Source organism: Magnolia sinica, chromosome 3, assembly GCF_029962835.1.
Source record: "Magnolia sinica isolate HGM2019 chromosome 3, MsV1, whole genome shotgun sequence".
NCBI classification, from domain to species: Eukaryota; Viridiplantae; Streptophyta; class Magnoliopsida; order Magnoliales; family Magnoliaceae; genus Magnolia; species Magnolia sinica.
In genome coordinates, this window is record NC_080575.1 from 91,550,768 (window position 1) to 91,570,961 (window position 20,194).

The 20,194-nt window shown below is 37.1% G+C and overlaps 1 protein-coding gene, 2 long non-coding RNA genes and 1 other non-coding gene across 4 annotated transcripts; 1 reads left to right on the forward strand and 3 right to left on the reverse strand.

Annotated features, from left to right (window-relative positions):
• The first annotated feature begins 4,972 nt into the window (after positions 1-4,972).
• On the forward strand, positions 4,973-5,079 carry LOC131241882 (small nucleolar RNA R71). The gene has a single exon (XR_009169448.1). It is a non-coding gene; the product is annotated as a small nucleolar RNA R71 (small nucleolar RNA).
• A 1,370-nt stretch (positions 5,080-6,449) lies between these two features.
• LOC131238625 (uncharacterized) lies at positions 6,450-6,997 on the reverse strand. The gene is made up of 2 exons (XR_009167986.1): positions 6,788-6,997; positions 6,450-6,670 (listed from the first exon to the last, which is right to left on the reverse strand). It is a non-coding gene; the product is annotated as an uncharacterized LOC131238625 (long non-coding RNA).
• Positions 6,998-9,080: 2,083 nt separating this feature from the next.
• LOC131238626 (uncharacterized) lies at positions 9,081-9,811 on the reverse strand. The gene is made up of 3 exons (XR_009167987.1): positions 9,688-9,811; positions 9,354-9,602; positions 9,081-9,243 (listed from the first exon to the last, which is right to left on the reverse strand). It is a non-coding gene; the product is annotated as an uncharacterized LOC131238626 (long non-coding RNA).
• Positions 9,812-10,761: 950 nt separating this feature from the next.
• LOC131240226 (uncharacterized) lies at positions 10,762-14,866 on the reverse strand. Its single transcript, XM_058238355.1, has 4 exons — positions 14,502-14,866; positions 14,380-14,450; positions 11,143-11,181; positions 10,762-11,036 (listed from the first exon to the last, which is right to left on the reverse strand). Exons 2-4 carry the CDS (start codon positions 14,416-14,418, stop codon positions 10,767-10,769), a joined length of 348 nt encoding a protein of 115 aa, XP_058094338.1. The 5' UTR covers positions 14,419-14,450; positions 14,502-14,866; the 3' UTR covers positions 10,762-10,766.
• Positions 14,867-20,194: the final 5,328 nt, after the last annotated feature.

Genomic DNA, 20,194 nt, shown 5'->3' on the forward strand with positions numbered 1-20,194 from the left:
TAATCCCCCATTCCCAACTGAAAAATCTACATTGTCCTCAATGTAAAAGAATTAAGCATGTGATGCAAAAAGAACAATGAAAAAAAGAGGGGAGTGATGGAAGGGTAATACTTGAAGAAGGAATTATGAGGCTATTTCTTTCAATGATCTTAGTACAAAAATGGGTTAGCACAAATGACTCAACAAAGTATAAGCAAACTACCCTAAACAATGGAAGTAAACTACCCTAGTCCTATGAAGGCGATAAACCTACCTATACCTTCATAAGATTAGGAGATCAATCCTGGTACGCAAGATCAGTTATAAGTATGAGCATGTCCTCTGAATCAAATTTATCAACAAATAGCTTTAATCGATGTCCATTTACTTTGAATTCATTGTCAGTGTTTCGATTCTTTATCTCGATAGCCCCATGAGGATACACATTAGTAATAACGAAAGGGCTAGTCTAATGAAATCGGAGTTTACCCGGAAAGAAATGTAATCGAGATTTGTACAAGAGGACCTTCTGACTTGGTGTGAATGATTTTCTAAGAATGTTTTGGTCATGAAACACCTTCATCTTGTCCTTGTAAATTCTTGAGTTCTTGTAGGCCTCATTCTGGATTTCTTCAAGTTCATTCAACTAAAGTTTGCGCAGTGAGCCAGCGTTGTCCAAATTGAAATTCAGATTTTTAATAGTCCAATAGGCTCTATGTTCCAACTCCACAAACAAGTGGCAAGCCTTCCCATAGACAAGTATAAAGGGCGACATTCCAATAAGAGTTTTGAATATAGTATGGTAAGCCCATCAGGCATCGACCAATCGAATTGACCAATCCTTTTGGTCAGGGTTAATCGTCTTTTCCAAGATGTGTTTAATTTTTCTATTGAAAATCTTAGCTTGCTCACTTGTTTGTGGGTGGTATGGAGTGCTCACTTTGTGGGAGATGCCATATTTCTTCATTAAATTTGTAAATGGCCTATTATAAAAATGTGAACCTCCATCACTAATGATGGCTCAAGGCATTCTGAACTAGAAAAATATGTTTTCTTTCAAGAATTAATGACTGTTTGATGGTCATTATTTTGGCACGGAATCGCTTCAACCCATTTAGTGATATTACCTACGGCGAGCAAAATATATAAATTCCTGAAAGATTGGGGGAATGGTCCCATGAAATTGATACTCAAGCAATCAAATGATTCAATGATCAGAATGAGGTTTAAGGGCATCATGTTTTGATGGGACAACGCTCCCAATTTCTAACAACGCTCATAAGCTTTGCAAAACTCATAAGTATCCTTGAAAATAATGGACCAGTAAGCCGCACTATAGAATTTTAGCCATGGTCTTTTTGGTAGAAAAGTGACCACCACAAGCCTAAGAATGACAAAAGGAGATGACACTTTGGTGTTCATTGTCTGGCACGCATCTCCTTAAGATTTGGTCTGAGCAATATTTAAACAGATATGGATCATCCCAGAAGAATTTGCATACCTCAGTAAAGAAATTTTTTGATCTTGCGCAGTAGCAATATCCATAAACTAAGGTGAATGGGAGACTTTAAACATTTGTTCGTCAGGGAACATGTCATTTATATGTGTCATCTCAAGGGAATTAGAGAGATCAAGGTAGGAAAGATGGTCGGTCACTACGTTCTCTATTCTCTTTTTTATCTTTTATTTTCAAATTGAATTCTTGGAGTACGAGGATCCATCTTATTAGGCAGGGCTTAGCATCATTCTTAGAAAGAAGATACTTGAGTGCCACATGATCTGTGTAATTGACGATCTTGGATCCGTTCAAGTAGGAACTAAATTTGTCCAAAGCGAACACCACGGCTAAGAGTTCCTTTTTCGTAGTAGAGTAGTTCATTTGGGCAGAATTTAGAGTTCTACTTGCGTAATGAATAATGCAGAGCTTCTTTTCTTTTCTCTAGCTTAAAACCACCCCAAGAGCATGGTCAGACACATCGCATATAAGTTCAAAAGGAAGGCTCCAATCGGGTGGATGCATGATAGGTGTAGTAGTTAACATGCCCTTGAGCTTAGTAAAAGCTTCCTGACATTCCTTAGTCCACTCATATGGGGCATCCTTTTGAAGTAGATTGCATAAAGGATGAGAGAGGTGACTAAAGTCCTTTATGAATCTTCTGTAAAATCCAGCGTGTCCTAAAAGGATCGCACGTCTTGTATGTTCTTGGGTGGAGATAAATTAGAGATAAGATCAATCTTAGCTTTATCTACCTCAATTCCTTTAGATGAGATGATATGTCCAAGGACAATCCCATTACGAACCATAAAATGACACATCTCCCAATTCAGTACCAAATTCTTTTCTTTATATCGATCCAACACAATTTTCAAAATTTTCCAGCATTCGCTGAAGGATGGACCAAAAACCGAGAAATCATCCATGAAGACCTCTAAATATTGCCCCACCATATCAGAAAAAATACTCAACATACATCTTTGAAAGGTGGCGGGGGCATTACACATCCCAAATGACATCCTTTGGTAAGCAAAGGTGCCAAAAGGACAAATGAACGTGGTTTTTTCTTAGTCTTCAAGGGCTACATCGATCTGATTTTAGCCCGAATATCTATCAAGAAAATAGTAATAGGAATGACCAGCTAGCTTTTCTAAAATTTGATTGATGAAAGGCAAAGGAAAGTGCTCCTTCCTCGTGACGGTATTTAACTTCCTGTAGTCAATACACATTCTCCAACTAGTAGTGATTCTAGTTGGCACGAGTTCATTGTTAGCATTGGCTACAATGGTGATTCCGGACTTCTTAGGAACTACTTGAGTTGGACTCACCCATTAACTATCGGATATAGGGTATTTGATACCCACATCCAATAGCCTAAGAACCTCAGCCTTGACCACTTCCTTCATGTTCAGATTTAATCTACATTGTGGTTGCTGGGAGGTCTTCACATTATCCTCTAGATAAATATGGTGAGCACAAATTGAAGGGTCAATTCCCTTGAGGTCTGCAATCGACCATCCAAAAGCTCCCTTATGCTTAATGAGAGTAGAAATGGGCATACTCTCCTGTTCTTGCTCAAGGTGGGAAGAGATCACCGCCAGGTATGTCTCATCTTGACCTAAATAGACATATTTCAAGTTATAGGGTAAGGGTTTTAGGTCAAGCTTTGGTGCCTTGAGGTTAGATGGTAGAGGTGCTACATTAGTTTGGGGCAATTCTTCAAATCATGGCCTCCACCGGTTAACTTCAAGTACTAACACAGTATCAAGCATGGTCCCCCATCTCCCTAATCATATCATTGTCTAAATCATGGGAGTGGGCCAGGCATGTCTCTAGAGGATTAGAGGATAAGGTCATCAGAGTTTTATCCTCCATGAAATAATCAATCAAATTAACATTGTGGGTATCATCATCATCCTCTACCTGTTTGCCCGTATTGCTAAAGATATTCAACTTTAATGTCATAATTCTAAAAGACAAACTCATGACTCCATTCCTATAATTAATGATTGCATTTTCTATGGTAAAGAATGACCGACCAAGAATGACAGGAATTTGAGTGCTCATGTCCACGATAGGTTGAGTATCCAGGACGATAAAATCTACTGGGTAGTAGAATTTGTCAACCTGGACCAACACATCCTTAATTATCCCTCTCGGTACACGAGCTGAGTGATCGGTAAGTTGTAATATAGTCCGGGTGGGTTTTAATTCACCTAGACCCAATTGTTCGTAAACTGAGTTTGGGATCAAACTTACACTCACTCCTAAATCAAGAAGTGCGTGCTGAATGCGGTAACTCCTAATTACACAAGAAAAGGTTGGGCTACCAGGATCTTTGTATTTCTATGGCACATCCTGCTTCAGGATGACACTCACTTTTTTTGTCAGAAAAATTTTCTTTTTGATACTTTGCCGCCGCTTGGTCATGCACAAGTCTTTCAAAAATTTGGCATATGAAAGTATTTGTTTAACCGCATCCAGTAAAGGAATATTAACCTTCATTTGTTTCAACACCTCTATAATGTCCTAAGAGTTAGAGAGAGATTTTGGTGCAATCAACAGTTGGGGGAATGGTGCAATTGGCTTGCTTTGGAGTTCCGGTTCTAACTCTTGTGGAGTGTTGCTAGGTCTATCGATTTCATCTGCTTCCAGGTCCTTAGACTTTTTAGCCCTTACTGGAATAGATTTGTCAATTATTTTTCCACTCCTAAGAGTGGTGATAGACTTAACTTGCTCCATTTGATTTGAAGAGTTTGGATCACTTATTTCGTATTATGGTTTAGGATTGGGGAAAGGTTGGGATGGAAGAATCCCTTTTTTCTCAATTGAATTTTTTGTCTCATGCCCTTGTACGACCTTTGTAAGGTCTTGAAGGGTTTGCTATATACTTTGATTGATAAGCTCTTAGTTTTGAATATGTTTCTAGACTGGATCCTCTTGAGATTTCCCTTAATTCAAGAATTGGTTAGGATTCCTTGAGGAGTAGCAGTTTGTCCATTCCTCCAGTTAAAGTTCGAATGATTTCTTCAACTAGAATTATATGTGTTAGAGATGGGTCCACTGAAAGGTCTTTGATAGTTGTTCACGACATTTGATTGCTCATTCAGTGCCTTTTAAAAAACAGGTATCGTTGGGCAATTTTTAGTTGTATGTATGTTGCAAGCACAGATTCTGCAAACAACTTCCTTAGCCTTATCCTTCTTAAGTTCCATAGCCTCGACCTTCCTTGCGAGACTGGCCACTTTAGCATTTATATCATCATTCTCTTTCAGCAAGTACATCTCAACTCTCTCCCTTGCTTAAGTAAGCTTAGATGTGGTGCTGGATTTTGGGAAGATGTCCCATGATTGTGCGGTTTCAGCGAGTTTGTCAAAGTAATCCCACACCTCATCGACATTTTTGTTCATGAACTCCCCATTGCACATCGTCTCGACGAATTAGTGCATGGAAGATGTCAGTCCACCATGGAAGAAAGTTGTTATGCACCATGTTTCAAAACTGTGTTGTGGGCATGAACTGACGAGATCCTTGAACCGCTCCCAACATTGGAAGAATGTTTCATCTTCCTTTTGGGTGAAGTTCATGATTGACTTCCTGATGGTGTTCATCTTATGGTATAGAAGGAAACTTTTTATGAACTCTTTCATCATGTCATTCCATGTGCCAATAAATTGCGGATGTAGTGAATGCAACCATGTCTTAGCACTTTCTTTCAAGGAGAAAGGAAAGAGTTTCACCCTGATCGTGTCCTCAGACAGATTAGGAAAGTATAAAGTGGCTAAACCTCGTTAAACTCTTGCAAGTGTAGGTATGGACTTTCAGATTTAAGTTCGATGAACTTTGGAAGAAGTTGGATCACCCTAGGCTTGTTATCCATGTTTCTTGTGTTTCCTGGAAAAACCATACGAGAAGGGGTGCTCACCATCGCCGGTTGTAAGTAATCTCATAAAGTACGAGGAGGGGGTGCATAGTGCACCTCATTCTCATCCTGGACTTCCGCAACTCGAGGTTGTGGCTGATTCACCGATTGATTTATAGGTTGATTTGCAGCCATAACCTTAATTAGCTTTGAGGATCTCTAATCCTATGATGTATAGATAACCACTACCAGAAAACAGGGCAAAGGCTACGGATAAAAACCGTAGCTAAAAGTCTATGGCTACGGTTAAAATCCGTAGCACGACCGTAGCCACTGGTGCTGTAGCCATAGGTCGAAAAGCTATGGCTACTGATTAAATCCGTAGCTATAGATATAGTGGATACGGATTAAATTCGTAGCCGTTGCTTCTGCAGCACTAAAGTATTTACAACTACGGATTATATCTGTAGCTAAAAGTTGAACAAGAACCGTAGCAATAGGCTGAAATTAGCAACAGCTACGGTTTTCAGATACAAGGCTACGGTTAATAGCCATAGCTAATGAAACTATAGGTACGGATTAGATCCGTAGCAATATTGTCCATAGTTTAAAACTACTTACAGTTACGGATTTTATCTGTAGCTAAAAGTAGATGAGAACCGTAGCAAAAAGCCGAGTTCAGCAAGAGCTACAGTTTTCAACAAAGGGCTACGGTTAATAGCCGTAGCTAATGCTCACTGTTAAGAAAATATTTAATTATAATCATTCATTCAATTACCACCTGCATAATCATTTATTCATTCGATTACAATCATTCATTCAATAATGAATCAATTACAATCCTTCATTCATTCAATTACAATCATTCATTCAATAATGAATCAATTACAATTCTTCATTCAATCAATTACAATTACAACAATCTAGTTAAAGTTTTCAAAACAAACTTAATCAAACTGTTACACAACATTAAGTTCCACAAATAATACAAAGTCACAACGCAAGATTTGGGTATGACTTTTGCTTGGCTGATGAACAACTACAGCTTGTTCGGTTGTCTGAAAGCATCTGCAAAGAAGAAGAACTCGGCATTAGCTATAATTTATAGTGGAGTACATCATGAAAAACATATTACACATAAGACAACAAAACAGAACAAATGAACAACAAAACTAAAATACACCATTTCCATTTCTTGGAAGAAGAGGGAAAGTGGGAAACCACCATGCCACATTATGAAAAACTAACGCAAAGAACAAGGCATAACCCAAAGAACCTTAAAAGCTGACTGGATGTAAAACCTGGACCAGACTGGATGAATGGACTGGTTTGTGCTGGAACCAAGCACGGAAACAATTATCTTTGTGATTCACAATACAAAACAAATATAATTCTAAATATGAAACAAATAAAAAAGTAAATTAGAGAACTCTAGGAAAATAGGTACACACCAAATAGATGGGCTGGCATTTGCAATAAATGTTGTTTTTGAATTTCCACCAAGAGCATCCTGTAATCAAAGGCTTGTATTGAGGAACAATCAATTATAAGCAAATTGGACCATAAGCTCATTTTATGAGGAAAATATAGGCTTATATTGTAAATCATGAGATATATTGTCATAATCACATCATCCACAAACTCAAGGGATATATTTACCAGTAAAGTATTTCTGCAGAGGTAGCTTTCAGGCATAACAACTTTTGCAAGATGTGATGGTTGATATATGTGGGATACAAGTAACTCAAATTAATTTAAGAGTTAGCGATTTTGTTATTCCTAGTTGTAGAGCTTCCAAGATCCTATAGTATGAGCATGGCTCAAATATATGACATGTGACTTATAGTTAGGAAGATATATGGGTAGCCTAATTGTAGGAACAACAAACCTACATGCCTTCAATGTTGTTGATACCAACACCAATATCAGCCTCTTGAATCATGCCAAACAGCTCCAATCCAGTGAATATGCACCAGCTGATGCATACTCGATTTCATTCTCATTCTGGGATACATCTAAACATGTCTTCAAATACAATATATAAATGCAGGTGAGAGTATTGGGATATTAACATACAATACACAAATGCAAGTAATGGTGGATTTTACTACATTACAAGCACAGAGAAATACCCTATAATGAGAATTTCAAACTTTAGATGTTCCAAAACTCAAAAGTCGGGACTCATACAAACATAAACACAACCTGAGATGTTCTAAGATGGCTTAGGACTTTTTAACATCTGATTTAAGATAGACTATTACTCACAATTTCTGTACCAATGAAAATAAGTGTAGCATAGGGTGCAGTTGGTTGCACCAAACATCATGAAATTCGGTTTATACCGTTGAAAACTAACCTTCCACTTTAATCTTGCCAACTACTTTCTTTGCCGCTCCATATATTCACTCATATCCAATGGTATCATGGCTGCCACCTACAACAATGTCAGCAAAAAAAATGAAATTAACTATATAGTTAAAAGAATCGTTGTAATATAGAACTCTCTCTGGCCATTAAAAAAAGACCAGATTTATTTTAAAAAAAAAAAAATCCATACCGTTTCTGCTTAGATTTTTGCATTTTCCACCACCTGCATAAACATAATAAAGACGAGATCCAGAATGAAGCTCTAGCTAAACCATCAAGAACCCAAATTCCTCAGTTTAAAAATGACGAATAGAGTCACAGTAATTACAAAGTAGACTGCAACTCAAGCCAACACCTGAAAATCTATAAACCCCTTGATGGGGTCTACTCCAATGGCTTTCAAAACCTAGCCAAATGAACATGAAAACCAAGCCATCAACAAGCTCGTTTGTCCTTCTACACCATGCTGAAAACAAAGACCATAGCAGCACAAATTGCAATTCAAAATTCAGTATGGTGTGCTGTATAGAAAGTGGCTAAAAGATAATGACAGTACACTCGTTGTGTTGTAGTGGATATATCCTCACAAACAACCATGCATACATTAATTTCCAACTATCGAAAGAGAAGTTGGTTTTTCAAACTATCACCAATGAATATTTTCTCCTAACAGTCCCAGCCATACATGTGTCGCTGGCAAACTTGAAAACACAATTTTATTCTCTTAGTACCAAAAAGAAAAGAAAGAAAAAAAAAAGAAATGTGAATATCCAGCAAAGGATTATAATCTTGTCAAAACAATAAAACTCAAATCTTTGCTAGTGCATTTTTCTACTCTAAGACGAGCATGGGATGAACTCATTTTCAGGCCTCTGACGAAAAGGGCCTTAACATTTCCTTCACAAGTCTATGATCTTTTATTCTGTCTATGAATACTAACGTGTACAAGCTCAGTGGGGCATCAGAGACATGAAGATATGCTTAACATAGATTGCAGCCCATGGATTATGGTGAATTTCAGTTCTCTTAGTTGCAGTTTTTTTTTTTTCAAGTTACTCATAGGTCCACAAAATTTGCAATTACTCTTCTACCTTTGTATAAGCTAACTACCTCACGTAGAGACACCTCAACAACAACTAGGATCTGAGAGATATCAATAGACAAACATTTGATACTCCAACACATTAAAAACCAGGCTTCTCAAGAGCATTCATCTCTTATCAAAGTAATCTTAAAAACTCTTTGAGTTGCTCGGTCAGAAAATATGCAAGTTGAGTTGAATGGGGCCCAAGTACTAAAAAATTATGGAAAACAAACTAGAACATATTCTTGTAAACTAACTGTAAAGAGATAACATTCCTTTCTATTGTCCCAAATGTAAACAGTGTAATTCTTTTAAATCAAATAACTACTGTACTTAAATTTTGTAACCACATCTCAGTAAGTTCAAAATGTGTGTAAACCAAGGATCAGAGCAAGATCGTACCTGCAATAAGTTCAAAACCCAGTATGCTATCGAACAGGTTGCCGTGTAATGCTGCATCAAACAGGTCAAGCTACTGATCGGTTTGCTCATGTTCTAACAAACACAATACAGGAAAATCTACCGCACTTGAACATGAAAATGAGGCATAGTAGAGCTCTCACTTTGGCAATCTGTAGTGCAAGGAATGCAATCCAGACAAAGACAAAAAGGATGAGGTCATTCCAGTAAACATTCTTAAGAATTGGGACTTGGGATGGTTACAAGAAATTACTCCAACAACTTAGATAGATGGGAATACAACTAACAACATAAACTCACCTTTGCATCTCCAGATGCCCTAGTCTCTTTTTTAGTACCATTTCTTAGACCACCAGGGAGAGGCTTGTACTCCACCTCTTCATTTCCAGTGCCTGTTTCAAAAGGGAAAAGGAATTGTAAGTCTCAAAGAAAAAAAAATCATATTTTCCACAGAATCGAATTCCAAACTCTGCTTACAGCTGGAAATACAGAGTTCTGAAGAGCTCTTTTTGCCTGAATCTCCTATAGTTCGGCTGGAAAAAACAAAGATTTTTAGCTACAAAACTTCAAAATAGAGAAATTCAAGAAAGTAATCTGATCTATGACTTCTCATTTCTCATTGCTGCATACTACCAAAAGAGTAAGACCAATATTAAAATCAATATAAAGAAGGCTAAGAAGCTATCCTCATTGGTAGGCAGATTTGCGGCAATTAAAAAGCTCATAAAGAAGGCTGAGAAGTGTTTTACATGCTTACTTTGAATAAATGCAAGTTACAGACATTAAAATAAAAGTGAGGCTTGTGACTCTAAACAGACATTAAAAATACTGTAATAATGTCTTCATACTGCACTTCTAGCAGCAAATATTCAGCATACAATTTGCTCCTTAGATTTCCACCATTGGAAACTCATTTTCTAACTTTAAATAGTATCATTTTCATTACGGCCAAGCAGGATACAAGTCCCCTGCAAAGCCCCAAATCTATACTTACATTCTGTTTGATGAAAATAAAGTATAATGGATTAATTTAAAATGAAACATTTTATATCAATACAAAAAAAAAAGGTCTTTTAAGGGAAAGATACGAGCATTGCCTCAAACCATGTTGCAATCACTACAGTTGGGACTCAAAGAAAGCATTATGATATGATTGGAGTTCCAGCAAATGTTTGTTGGTTCAACACATAACATGCTTGGCTTCACCAATTTCCCTACACCAATTGTAAGATTTCTGATTTTCTTAAATTACCAAACAAAAAAAAAATCTGAAAAATATATAAATGGAAAATTAAAAGCTCATCAATCATCCATTTCCCATCAACATGTACCTATACGGTAATCTCATGTCATGATATTGGTAATTGAGAACATGTATATGGATGCAAATCATGACAGTGTTCAGGGATTCTCGTCTTTCCTTTTTGCTCTCTCAGGGTGGAAAAGCTAAATTAGCAACAAACCTGAATATTAGGTGCAAAGCCACCTTCATCACCAACATTCATTGCATCTTGGCCATATTTTTTCTTAATCATAGCTTGAAGGAGAAGTGGGAATCAAAGTTTGTAGCTGAGACCTAAATGGACAATTTTTGAAGTTGTTAAGCAAAATAAAAGCTTGCCTTCAAATGGTGATATACTTCGACACCCATCTTCATGGCTTCCTTGAAAGTGGATGCCCCAACAGGAAGGATCATAAACTCCTATAAAATAAAAATAAATGAGGAACAACCATGATACCTTCTGTTTGCACCAGCCCCACTCATTAACTGTTCCATCAAGTTGTTGTACCATGAAGTTATCAATGCCAGTTTGCTCGGTTGGGTCCTGTAAAGATAACATAAGCATCAACAGGCTCAACATCAATACCAGAACAACACATTTCAAGAGTGAAATGCTAATTTCTAAATGCAGGCACCAGAAACAGGCTTACCTTCAACAGATTACATGCAGCCTTATAAACATCAGGCGACTGCAAGTGGAAAGTTAAATGCATTGTAACTTCAAGAGAAAGAATAGAGTATGGACAGAAAGAATAGAGAAAGTGTAGTGACTTGAGAGAAGAAAAAAATAAAAAAAATAAATGAGATTTCAAAGAAGCTAAAACACCAAAGAGTTCTGAAATACTCAGCTAAAATGCTAGTCAGAAATTGTTCATTATTGTTATCAATGCACAATGAAAAAAGATCATCTATTAGCATCCATACGAGCACAACAAGTTACCCAAGGCAGAAGTTCCTTCGTTGCCATGAAAAGAGATCTTTGAAGACTTAAAACCCAGATGATGCACCCAAAATGTTATTTAAAACTTTAAATTAACATAATAGTTTTTGTTTTATTTCAGCCAATTCCAGCAAAACTTTTTGTGCCCGAACCTGAAGTGGAACTAAAATTCAAAAGCTGCTATTCCAATATTCTTTTCAAACATTTTGGCTAGAACCAACATAGATTTCTGCTATTGACTTTTTTTGGTTGATTCCCGTTCTCAGAGCAAGAACTTTCAGATGCATTTAGGGGCATTTCAGGTAAATAACACTCCCCATCCACCTCAACCATTCAACAAGGATTAAAACAGGATGGAATTCTCTCTTTACGCATAGGGGAGGGTTTTCTACCTTTTTCTGGAACCAAATCTGCAAGCAGAGATGGCTTTTCCTTCCATTTTCTCCAGCAAGTCATTCTTGGAAGGACATAGGTACTAAAATTCTACAAACACTTGACTTTCCTATAAGCAATCTTTAGAGGTAACATCACTAAAATTCTGCAACCATTTGACTTTGCTGTAATGCAATCTTTTGAGTAACAAACACTCTTTAAAGTTTGTGGTATCTTATTAAAAAACCATGTTGAACATTAGATTTCATATTTATTCTATTTACATGGGTTTCGATTTCTCAAAACCATTAAAATGACCAAACAGAATTTTTAAAAACAGAGTGCCAACATCAATGAAAATACAGCTTCTAACAGGAACTTCATTTCCATCAATGAGAATATTCCATAAGTTCTCAAGACATAAAAAAGCATAGTTAAACCAACGTGGAAGTCAAAAGATGAAAGGTTGTGCTTGAGAGAGATCCATGAGCCATGATATTAGAATGGTTAAAAAGAAAAAAAAAATTGAAATGATGAAACAGAAATTCCAATTCACTAGCCCAAAAGTGGTAGCCCAGATATGTTGAATCAAGCACTACTGTGTAATTAATGTGAAACAAGCACTACTGTTGCATCAAGCACTACTGTGTAACTACTGGGAAATGAGAAGCTTAAACCTTTTTAGGAAATTGCTGAGTACAACCTGGTATAAATGCACCGAGTAGTGCTATAGCAAAATATTATTCTGCCAAAAGAGCCACAAGACTAGGTTATTACCTCAGCAGTATGACTTCCATGGGAAGTTGAAGCCTCAATGTCCTTGTCAGACAATTTCAACAGTAGCTCGTTGATATTAAAATACTCAAGCAAAGAAGGATCCTCCTCGCCAACAACAGGAGACAATCAAGGATGTGGTTCCAACAATGAATCACACCCTATCCCAGCCTCAGTTGCGCAGTTTGTCATGACCGTATTTTGGCCATCTGTCGAACCAAGTGAAGGAGAACTAGAGCCAGCAAGAGGAAGAGATAACGAAGAATTGTTTGCGGCATCATCATCCCAGTCTTCTTCTCTAAATGGTGCTCCATGTTGTTCACCATTTTTCGGGCCTGGTCTACTATTTTTAAAAATTTTGCAGAGCACAAATGCATCCTGCAAAAAGAAAAGAGAAAAATACACCTAACTCAGTTTGGAAACAAACAAAATTGGTCATGTTGGGGTTTCTTGTACACATGTTTAAAATGGGTTGTGGTTCTATATAGTACAAGAAGTTTCCTCTATAGCACAAATGGACAGTGGTTAACATTCAACTAACAAATATGGTTACAAAAAGGAGCATTTAAATGCATATACAAAGCTTCTTTCTGATGTTTGAGATCAACCACAAACAACCTACATTAATACATATGTGCATGCACATACATACTCGCTACGCAATACACATACATAAAATCAAAAGTGTCGCTTTACGGGTTCATGAGACATCCATGTATGTGTGTTTCAGCAATTTACATATTTGACCACAACCTGACAAAATCTGAACCACTACAAATGTACAATAGTTTAAAGCCTTCATTTTGATCGAAATCACTCATTCATTGAAATTTTACCTGTCAGAAGCTAAAAGTAAAGCAAGGAAAATTAACAAAATTTGTAGGCAGAAAAGAACTCTGACCATCTTTTTTTAAAAAAAAACAAAGTGAGTTGTGCTCATAAATAAACTTTATGGTCTATATATTCCTTTCTGGGAAAAAAAAATCTCATCATCATTCCCAACTGCAAACCTGACAACAATGGATTCGTTAACCTGAGTTTCAGTGGGGATATCAAGTTATATATTCTTCTCAATTTCAATCCTGGTGTTCTTTTTATATATTTAGACTGGAGTATAAAACAGGACTGGAGTTTTTGTATTTAGACTGGAGTATAAGCAGGACTTGTTGTTAATGTTGTTGTTGTTGTTGTTATTCTTATTATAATATTTTGTTTGGCATGTCATATTGTTAGGATTCATGATCGAAGTAATGGCATAAGCTTGATGGCAGCTGCCAACCAGATGCAACCCCTCTCCTTTATCTAGGCTGGCAACCAGATGCAACCAGAAAGTCTTCATTGGTTTGATTAATTCCATTATGTAAGTACTAAAACATCCTAAGCACTTCAAGAACAACTTATCACCAAACCAATGAAAATTACACAATTTATAAACAAAGATCAAAGAGCACTTCTAACAGGTCCCTAATAATCTGATCAAATACTTTCTTCATGGTTGTAACAGATGAAACGAACTGTCCTCTTCAAGAGCAAGTCCCCTGAAACTCTTTTTATAGCAAAGAAACCTGCAGATCCTCACCTGAATGGAGGACATCTACATTTAAGAAAGCATCAAATAAATGAAAACTGCTTGCAAGAATCTAACAAAAGCATGATCTCTAGGAATCACACAGGCAAAAGACTAAGAGAAGAAGGAAAGACATGTACCCACGGTGGACAAATGCCTTATGGAACTATGGACGAACTTGATAGACCAAATACTATGTAGATATAGCAGCATGTTAATAGCCACTGACATCACCTTCTGAAGTAATGGCACTGCTCGAGCTCGGTTCTTCATCTTCACTCACCAAATCCGACATCTGCTCAAATCTGTCACCATCTCTGATCCGCCTGGGTTACAGATTCGGCATCAACTCAGACCTATCATCTCCACTCATCGAAACCCACCACCGTCCCCTCATTGAAAACTGAAAACCCATCTCTTCTTAGTCGCAATCGCTGAAAACCTCTATCCTCATCCAACCTTCGACCATAGATGTCGCCCATTGCAATCTAATCAGGCCGAATCCACCCTTATTGTAGTCCCCACAAACCCATCAGGTCAGGCCATTGCCCAAATCTGACAGCCCCCAAAATCCTTTCCGCGTCCACCATTAGAACCCCCTTGAACCTCTGCCACTGCATCTTCTCTATTGGAATCATCACATGCAAACCTGGAGAGTGAGGGAATGAGAAAGGGAGGGGGAGAGCGAGGGAATGAGAAAGGGGTTTTGACGGGCGTGAGATTGAGATTGAGAGAGATAGAGAAGAGCGGCAAGGGAGATAGAGAGAGTGAGAGAGAGAGAGAGAGAGAGAGAGAGAGAGAGAGAGAGAGAGAGAGAGAGGGACGGACGTGAGAGGGAATAGGGTTGAGCGGAGGGAAATGTGCATTTCGTGAGAGGGGGAAAAGGGAATAGGGTTGAGTGGAGGGAAGTGAGAGGGGGAAAAGAAAAAGACAGCGCAGTTTTTTGCATTTTCGCCTGCTACGGTTCTACTATGGTTTTTAACCGTAGCTAAAAGCCCATATGACCGTAGCCATTGTACAATCCGTACTAGCCACTCCGTCATTCACATTTCACGGAATCTGGACGGACGGCCTTGTCATGGGCTTTGTGGGGTTCATCTTGATGCAATCAACATATCCACTCCGTCCATTAATTTTGTAATTTTTTTTATAGGGAGTGAACCTAACATCTAAGCAAATCGAAGGTCTAATTGAACCACACCATCGATCAATGGATTAATCTCCACTCTTTCCTACTGTGTGGTCCACTTGAGCTTTCGATCTACTTCCTTTTTTGGGTTCTTGCCCTAAAATACTCTTAAAAAATGGATAGATGTATTAGATGGAGAATACACATTTTAATGGGCCTTGTAGAGTCCCTTATGGGGTATTCAAGGTTGTATGTAGGTATGGCAGAGTTGGCCTTTAGCTACGGTTTTAAGCCGTAGCTAAAAACCCGAATAGTCCGTAGCCTTTGGTCATTTTTTTGGTAGTGAACCCCTCAACTAATCCTCCTTTACTCAAAAGACGTCGAGTGTTGTCACAGACCCACTTAGGCATGAAACACTCCTAGCCTACAATTTCAAAATCTAACCTAAACCTATAAGAAAGAAGGAAATAGAAATGTAGAAATAGAAAGGGAGAGAATTAGAAAGAAGTTACCAAATTAGATGGTTCTAGGTTAGGATCATGCAAAAGAAAAAAAAGAAAGTGAATTAGTTTCTTTTAAAAAATAAGAAAGCAACTTAGTTTCAAAAAAAAAAAAACAAAAAATTCTAAAAACAGAAAATAGAAAGTTCTAAACTAGATTTAGAAAGTAGATTTAAGGAAAATAGAAAAGGAAAGTTTCTAAAATCAAATTAGGAAAGTTTCTATCCTAGAATTAGCAACCTAGTTTCTAAAAACAGAAAAGGTAAGTTTATAAATCTAGAAATAGAAAGCTAAGTTAGTTTCTAAAATAATTCAGAAAAAATCCTAACCTAAAAATAGAAAGTAGAAAAATCCTAATCTTAACCTAATTCCAAAAATAGTCTATCTCAAATAAAGGCAACCATTAGTCCCCGACAACGGTGCCAAAAACTTGTTCACAACCCCAAGTATAGGGTTGCGATGCAGTAATAATCTCAGTGAGACCGAGGTTGAATCCACAGGGACTAATCTCGTGTGTATTCTGAAAGAAACTAGAAGTAGAACTAGAAGAAGATGTAAACCCAAATTTGGAAGTAAAGGGAGTAATTGTGAGAGGGTTAATTTGAAACTTAAGAAATTCAAACGTGGAAAACTAGGGTTTCCAAGGATCCACTTATAGCAATCAAGGAGATCTATGCTTGATTCAAGCACACAACTGGAATCAGAATCCCATCTTATCCAGTTGAAAGATATCTCTGTAAAACCAAATCTGAACTTCCTTTGAACTAATTCTCAATGGATGAGAGTTGTGAGTATTGGAAGTGATTTCATTACAAAACCATGCCCAGGAGACAATGGCTCATAATAGGATATACCAATCTCATAAACAAACATAAGAGAGTTATGAAGATTAGGAGGGATTCTGTCATCTAACCATGCTGAAGGGACGATGGTGAACAATAAGATTTCCCAATTTCACAATCTCCGTACATGAAAAGAGATACTCAAAGCTATCGTAGATCTACTATAATTTAAGTCACAATAAACCATTAAAAACTGAAAGTATGTCTTAAGAATCAAACCAGAATCAAAGAGAGTTCAACATAAACATGGATCAAAGTAATAGAAAACATCCCATCACGTTACAAGCTTTGCCTTTTAGTCCTAGTTAAGAGGTTTAGCCAACCCTAGACATGATTGGAACTAAAACCCTAGAAGAAAGCATGAAAAACTAAGGAAGAAGAAGAATGCTTGGAGACAGCTCTCCGCACTTTTTCTCCACTCCTTAAACCCTACATAGTGCTCAGGGATGCCTTGTGGACTCCTATTTATAGTTGTGTAACACTTCATTTCGTACCTCTTTGGAAAAATCTGAAAACTGCCTCAAATTTATGCACTCCCTGTAACTCTGCGTAACTTAGCGCAATTCGTTCGATGACATCGAATAGGCTTCGATGTCATTGAAGGTGTCTTTTATACATTCTTTTCCCGCACTTTTATAGCTTCATCCGGACTTTGTAACCTTCGATGTCATAAAGAGGCCTTCGATGTCATCGAGTATTGTTCGAGAAATTGATAATGTGTCTAAAACAGTCCAGAGAGTTAATCCAATTTCTTCAATAAATTGTCATCGTAAAGACCTTCGATGTCATTGAGCAAATCTTCGATGTCATCGAAGAGTGCTTCAATGTGTCAAGCAAGTTTTGCTGAAACTCCAGAGAAAATTCGATGTCATCGCGCAAGTCTTCGATGTCATCGAGTAAAGCTTCGAGTCATCGAACAAGTTCTCGATTCATCGAAATACGTCTTTAATTTTTCCAGCGACCAACTCGATTTTTCTTCATAAATTCGATATCATCGAACCGTGTTCGATGTCATCGAATGTGTCCTCGATGTTATCGAATGGTGCACTTGTTATTTCGGCTTTGTTCCTTCTCTAATTGGTTTTCTTAAATCATGGGACTTTGAAATCTTCAATCTTTGTCTCCTAAGATCCATTCTTTGCCTTGGTGATCTTTGAGCGTTAAATCCATGCTTTTAGTACCTTTTTCCAATCCAAGTTCTTAAATTCACCTTGCAACACAAACATGAGTAAAATATGACATTAAGCAGTATCATGTTTGTAAAACCAAGATATAAATGGGGTTCAATATGCAATATTTGACCCTCAACAAGGACTGGGAGGACATGAGGATCCCTTATCAGAACCATGTTTCCTTTTTTTGTTTCCAATATATCCACGTCCATGTCCTGTGGTTATAAGATTAATATTTTGATTATTTTTTAAAGATTTTGGATGTTCAAATTTTTCTTAAGTAAGGTCCAAATGCAAGAATCCTAGGATTATCTCTATGGACTCTTTTCATTGAACATAATTGGACCTAGTTAGGACAAGAACTAGATGTGTTTGAATTGGAATTGTAATTGGTTATAAATATACGCACATTATCAGATTATATACATAAAAAAATTCACGAATAAAACTTAATATCAGGAAAAATTTATCAATTCTATTGATTGAGGCCTTTGATTGAATTACCTAAGATGAAGATGGGCCCAACAATTTGATCTCGGTGAGAATCGGTCACATCATCATTACTCCTCCTGTGGGAGGTAGTCATACCATGCAAGTGACTTTCCTGAACATGAAACTAATTAATGCTATTCATGTATATCTAGGACTGTTAAGACCTGAGGGTAAGTTAAGTATTTCAGCCTCACATTATCGGCACCATTTACTCCATACTATCTACGTCCCTGCCAAACAATGATCATCTGTGTTTTTGTCATTGTCCACATTAAACGAAAATGCAACCATATGCAATCCTCTAACTTGATCCCAATATTATAAGTATGAATTTGTGAAAATTTTCACTGATTGAGGTCACTATGGTGGCTAATCAACCAGATTCAACCCCACGAATTTAGACTTATATTTGCGATTATAATCCTGCCCTCAACTGATTATCTACAAAATAATATGATTTGACATAGAAGGTGGTTGGTATTGATCGTTGGAAAAAATGAGGAACCTTAAAGAGAAATAGAGAGTTAGGTTTCACATTCCTCACTTTAACAGTCTATATCAACTCCTAAAAGATGGGTAACGGGCCCACAATTGAGTTGAATCGGGACTCTATATGTTCTAAAAAATAAATAGAGATTGATTGGTATCAAATGGCTGCTCAGCACAGGGTTGTCTGACCTACATCAATGAGCATTCCACGTCTAGCCCTTAATATTCATAGGATGAACGTCCTAAATATAATAATTCAGATGGAAGGTTAGATCCTTACATTTGGGTCCATAAAATGGACAATTCATGTATGATACTAAAGGTCCACATGATGAAGAGTCCAGGTTCTTAATCATCCACCTAGTGAATATTCCATATGGCATGGCTACCACACACTCAATAGATGGTTCAGATCTAAGAATAATGTCTAAGTGGGCCTAAAGCTAAAAAGCCCATTACATAACCATAAATGAGCATATGTCCATAAACACATCTTAACAAGCATAAGTCCAAAGAATAAGCCTGCTAATTAGAGCCTAAACTGATGGCCTAAAGAGTAATAGAAGTAGCCATTGGCTCAATTGTTCATAACCCCAAGTGCAGGATCGCGATGTAGTAATAACTTGGTGAGATTGAGGTCGAATCCACAGGGACTAAACTTGTACGTATTCTAAAAATAACTAGAACTAGAACTAGAATAAGATCTAAACCTAAATCTGGAATAAAAGAGAGTAATTGTGAATGAAATTTCAATAATAAAAAAGGAAACTAGAGCGCCAAAGATCCACTTATAGCTATCAAGATGCTACTTTACTTGATTCAAGAAACACAATTGGAATTGGAGTCCTATCCTATCCAATTGAAAAATCAAATCTCTAAACTTTTCATTGACCTAGTCCGCACATGAAGGAGTATTGTGATGATTGACAGGGAGTTCATACATCCACTATGCCCAAGGGACAATGGTGAATCATGAGTTTAACCAATCTCACAATCTCAAAACAGGAAAAGAAGATATTCAAAGCTATCACATCATCTATTGTAATTTGAGTCACAATAAATCATCGAAAACTAAAAATATTCCTTAAATTCAAACTAGAAATCAATGAGGTTCAACATAAATAAGAATTAAAGTAAGATAATCATCCCAACACGCTATAAGCTTCACCTCTTAGCCTTAGCTAAGAGGTTTAGTTAGTCATAGACATGATTGAAACTAAAACCCTTAAATAAAACATTAAAAATAAATAAGAAAAGAAGAAAAATTCTTGGGAGGCTGCTCCACCCTTTGTCTCTATTTCTTGAAACCTGATTCATGTTTAAAACTCCTCAAAAAACTTATATTTATAGCCTTAGTCTGATCGTCTTTGAAAACCGCATGAAATTTACACACTCTACGTAACACCCATGATGTCATCGAACAAC

Coding starts and splice junctions, on each gene's coding strand:
- LOC131240226 (XM_058238355.1), bottom strand. CDS start 14,418: ATGAAGAACCGAGCTCGAGCAGTGCCATTACTTCAGAAG. Junction 11,182..14,379: donor CAGTGCCATTACTTCAGAAG/GTGATGTCAGTG, acceptor TTCCACTTGCAG/TCGCCTGATGTTTATAAGGC. Junction 11,037..11,142: donor CTGCATGTAATCTGTTGAAG/GTAAGCCTGTTT, acceptor TTATCTTTACAG/GACCCAACCGAGCAAACTGG.